At 33.5% G+C, this 4,924-nt stretch overlaps 1 protein-coding gene across 10 annotated transcripts in view; it reads left to right on the forward strand.

The window, feature by feature from the left end:
* The window catches only part of LOC106880568 (kinesin-like protein unc-104), a 305,280-nt gene extending 301,696 nt beyond the window's left edge, over nucleotides 1-3,584 (forward strand). For all 10 annotated transcript variants that reach the window (XM_052976565.1, XM_052976570.1, XM_052976569.1 and 7 more), the window contains 3 exons: nucleotides 671-790; nucleotides 1,366-1,484; nucleotides 2,096-3,584. In XM_052976565.1, the coding sequence (XP_052832525.1) occupies nucleotides 671-790; nucleotides 1,366-1,484; nucleotides 2,096-2,135 (279 nt within the window). In that variant the 3' untranslated portion in view covers nucleotides 2,136-3,584. The remainder of the gene's footprint in view (nucleotides 1-670; nucleotides 791-1,365; nucleotides 1,485-2,095) is intronic.
* Nucleotides 3,585-4,924: the final 1,340 nt, after the last annotated feature.

The following is a 4,924-nucleotide window of genomic DNA, read 5'->3' on the forward strand; positions in this document are numbered from 1 at the left end:
AAAAGCGTAATGATAATAATAATAATAATAATAATAATAATAATAATGCCCGGATGCAGTACCAGGCAGTGGCTCTCATGGCTTCTGATCTTAATTGATTGGAAGTGTTATCATGTACATTGGTTTGTCTTGGTATAAATGATGGGCTACAGCAAATATTCTGCTCAATACCACAGATTTGCTTGTAAGTCGTTTGACCATAACCAGTTGAGCATGTCCCTTGGGAGCTGATGATGAGTGCATCTCTGATCACAAGCAGAAGTAGTAGGGAAGCATCGTAGCAATGTGTTGAGAGGAATTCTATGGGGTTTGAATAACACACCTCTGGAAACTTGGGTGTTTTGTTCAACATCTTTAAACAACCCTTATTCAGGGACCTTTTGAGCAGGATGGGCTACTCGACTTGAAGAAAATTCTAACTGGACTCCACCTACAAGGTTATGCATTGTCTATCTTGATATGAGATCACCATGTCATGCACATATGGTTGTGAAGCATGTGCCTGGCATACCCTTATCAGACGGGTAGTCATGATGGGTATAATGGGCTTCGTATATTTTACCCCAGTGTCACTTTGATGGCATGCAATGCTCTTTCACTCAATAATAATAATGATAATAATAATATATGTATACAAATTCATTAACTGATAATTTGTTTTATTTTACAGGTTGTCCGTCGTCCTTATGTGTATATCTACAACAATGAGAAGGATCCCGTTGAAAGGGGTCTGATTAACTTAGCCACAGCTCAGATTGAATATAGTGAAGATCAACAAGCTATGCTCAAGGTATATGTCATTCAATTTATTTATACATTTACTTGTGACTTAGTCTCTGAAGAAGTTTGTCATACTCTGTCCTGTATAGGTGTGTCATAATCTATATTCTGTAAATGTGTGCCATTTTCTATATTCTGTAAAACTATGTCATACTCTATGTTGTGTAGAGATGTGCCATACTCTCTATTTTATAAATCTGTGCCATAATCTATATTCTGTGTAGATGTGCCATAATCTATATTCCATATAGATGTGTCATTCTCTATATTTTTTAGAGGTGTATCATATTCTGTGTTGTGTAGAGGTGTACCATATTCTGTATTCTGTAGATACGTTTCCTACTCCCTCTTCTGTAGTGTGTGTGCATGTGTTCTGTATGTGTGGGTATGTGTGAATGTGTCCTTATGTGTATCATATTTTAGTGTATTTCTACAAACATATTTTGGTCTGTCTCTATTTCTCTTTCCCTCTAATTTTTCTCTCTTTATTGTTTGCCTTTTCCCCTTCTCTCTCTCCCTCTCTCTTTCTCACTTACACATATAAAATGTGCTATTAAATATTTGTTTATCTTGCTTTCACTTCAGACTCGAAACACATTCTCTGTAATGACCAAACATAGAGGATTTTTCCTGCAAACTCTTGATGACAAAGATTTCCATGATTGGCTATATGCCATCAATCCACTTCTCGCTGGCCGAATTAGGTAAACTACATTTATTTATTCATTTTTTTTGGCTTAACCCTAGGTCAGCCTTGATCAAACAGATCCATGATCAATGACATTTCAATCATGATCCTATTGCTGTTCTGTATATCTCAAACTACAGTATCTACTCTGTTTGTCCTTCTCCTCTCTTAAAATAGCAGGATCGATTTCAGAGATTTGACTGCTATTTTTAGTTAATCACGTGACCACATATAAACTCCATTATTGTGGTTTGTTTTTGATTCAGTTGTTGTTTGCCTCATGTGGACTTTTATCGAGCAGATTTATGATTAAGTGCCTCAATTGGTTTCACACCACAAGGTTCAATGGAACCCACTGAAGCAAGCCAACATGCTTATAGTATTACCATAGGTAATGGCCTGGCTAAAGCATTGGAACAGTCAAGCACCCTCATGGGCATCACCTGACACCTTAGTAAAACAGTTAAAATATTAGGGTCTGATATAGACAGTTTAACTACCGAAGGGTCAAATGAATATAAGCAGGGTGGGTGGGTTGATGTTTCATGCTAAAATAACAAAGCACTTTCACCTCATGCATTTTTACTTATTTATTTTTATACTTTTTTGTTTTGTTTCTTTCCTTAGGTCTAAACTGTCACGGAGGAAACAGTCGGTGAAAATATGATCTGCAATAAGTCCAGTACCTCGCAGCAGACAGCTTGGTCAGTTCTACAGCAATGCCGCTGCCATATGCAGCCTTCTTAGAAGGAAGTTGAAAGCAAAACTGCAGTTCAAGCAAAACAAATACAAGCACATCACAAACCAAACTTAACTTAAATGAAACCCCATTATTTGTGTAATATGTAGATAATAGACACACATTAACACAACTAAACATACAGACAATATATTATATATATATGGATATATATGTGTATAAATATATGCATATCTACATTATTTATCTATCTCTCTATGGATATATTTATATTATATATATTTACATACACACACATACACTTAGAGCCTGATGAGTATATATATATATATATATATATATATATATATATATATATATATATATATATATATATATATATATATATATATATATATATATATATGTGTATATGCATGTATATATATATATGTATGTATGTATTGATGAGTTGGGAGAGAGAAAAAGAAGGGAATATTTATTTGGATGTGTATAAGATGCATATACATGCTCACACAGATATAGATGTGTGTGTATGTATGTATGTGTGTGTGTGTGTGTGTGTGTATACACACACATTTATACAACCACACATACACAAGAAATTTATGATGATTTAGCTCTGAATAATCTTGCAACATATAGAGACCCATGTGTGGCTCCGTATTTTTTTTTCTGGAACTTGCCTATATATATATATTATAATATGCACACACACATATAAATATACATACACACACATGCCTACATACATTTACATCCGCATAATGTTGGAAGAGAACAAGAAGGAAGTTAGTAGGTACATGGAAGAAGTCTGCAATGTAGTAACTAAAATTTTATTTTGGCACAGTGTCAGGTCTCTTCAGATGGGTACTTTTAATTAAAATGAAATGTGGGAGTTTTTAGAATTACATTTAGGTAGTTATATATATATATATATATATATATATATTTGATCTAGAATTTAGATCCTAGCTCAAAGTTCCCTGATGTATTGTTACTATAATATAGTTTAGATTGATGGTGGCTGAGTGCAAACTATGTATGTGCGTATGTGTTAAAGATATTTGTATGTGTTGTGGCCTTAATTATGCAATAAATCTCTCCCATACATGCACACACACACACACTAATATGCTTTTTATTTCTTAGATAATTTATTCAACACCCACCACACACACACACCATGGTACTTTCAATTTTCAGTTCCAAGATCTTTTATTTTTATTTGCATTTCATTGAGATTTAGCCAAATATGTGATATTCTATCAAACTAATATTCATAGATGCACACACACACACACACACACACACAGATAAACTAATGCATATACACATATGCATTGATATATTTATCTTTACTTTATTAACACTTATTTTTAGAATAATAAACTCCATTTTATCTCTCTTTCCCAACCCACCCCTTTTTGCCATGTTTTTGTTGTTTTTTTTATCCATTCATATTTTAAGAATTCAATGCTTTTTCTTATTGCATATTTTTACTGTTTAGTCTGTTTAAAGTCTTGTCAATGGAAAGATGGTTATTTTACAATGTAGTGGAACTGAAGTCTGCATATGTGTTTTTGTAGAGAAAGACAGACAAAAAGAGAAAGACTTCCTCTGCTACATCACACAGTTCACATATGTGTCTATACACCATACATCACTATATACACATATGTATACTTCATTCAACACCATACACTCCGTACACATACGCATGCATTTCTTCTGGAAGAGGCAAGGTTAGTACGCATGACTCCACTTGACTTTTCTCTAAGCGAAACAGGTTGGAAATGTTATGGTCTTGGTCAGGCTCAGTAGTGTTTGAATGTGAGGATTCTGTATCAATTCGATTTTCTTTTACTCTTATTTAACGGAAGTCATCTTTCTGATGCATACACACACAAGTACATCTTAGAAAGCATGCAGATAATTCTTAAAAGTAAGCAAATGATCTGTAGGAAATATCTTGAAATATTTACTGATTTCTCTCTCTTTTTTTTTTTTTTTTAAGTGTTGCTAGTATAGCAGATTATTCTCATATCTTAAACTTCTACATAACATAAATTGTCAGAAGCCACTGTACATCGTTGCATCTGTAGCATTTACAAATGTAAATTGAGAAACCAATGTTCTCACATGCCATATGCTATACTGATAATAATTCAGTAACCAAGCATCTACAAGAATGTCCATTGCTTCTTGCAAATACTCTGCTTCATTTTAAAGTACTCGGGTTTGCCATGTGAATTTATATTAAAGCTTGTTTTCGTCATGTAGTGTTCTGTTTTTGGTTGGGTTGTGCAATATCTGGTAATTATTATATGGATTGATTTGTGTGCTAACATTTCATAGGAACATCCATTAATAATAATAATAATAATAATAATAATAATGATAATAATAGTAATAATAAATTGATGTTTTTATTCGTGTTATTGTAGTAACAAGTGTGCATCTCAGTGTGGTGATAGTAGTAGTAGTATTAGTAGTGGTAGTAGCTTCTTGGTGAATCACCTTCTCAGTCCAGTTTCTCCTCCCGGTCGATGCCATTTCACTTGCATATTGCTGCTGCTCTTTTTGTGAATGCATGAATATCACAACCTCTTTATTTGCTCTCCCTTAAATCTATGTAAAGAAACCAGGAATCGCTAGAACATTGTTTGGGCAGAAAGAAATGGCCAGCATTAATTCTTCTAGCTTTGTTTTCTGACTTCAAATCCTGCCATGATCAATTTTGCTTTTTATCTCTC

This window comes from Octopus bimaculoides, chromosome 25 (genome assembly GCF_001194135.2).
Source record: "Octopus bimaculoides isolate UCB-OBI-ISO-001 chromosome 25, ASM119413v2, whole genome shotgun sequence".
Classification (NCBI taxonomy): Eukaryota; Metazoa; Mollusca; class Cephalopoda; order Octopoda; family Octopodidae; genus Octopus; species Octopus bimaculoides.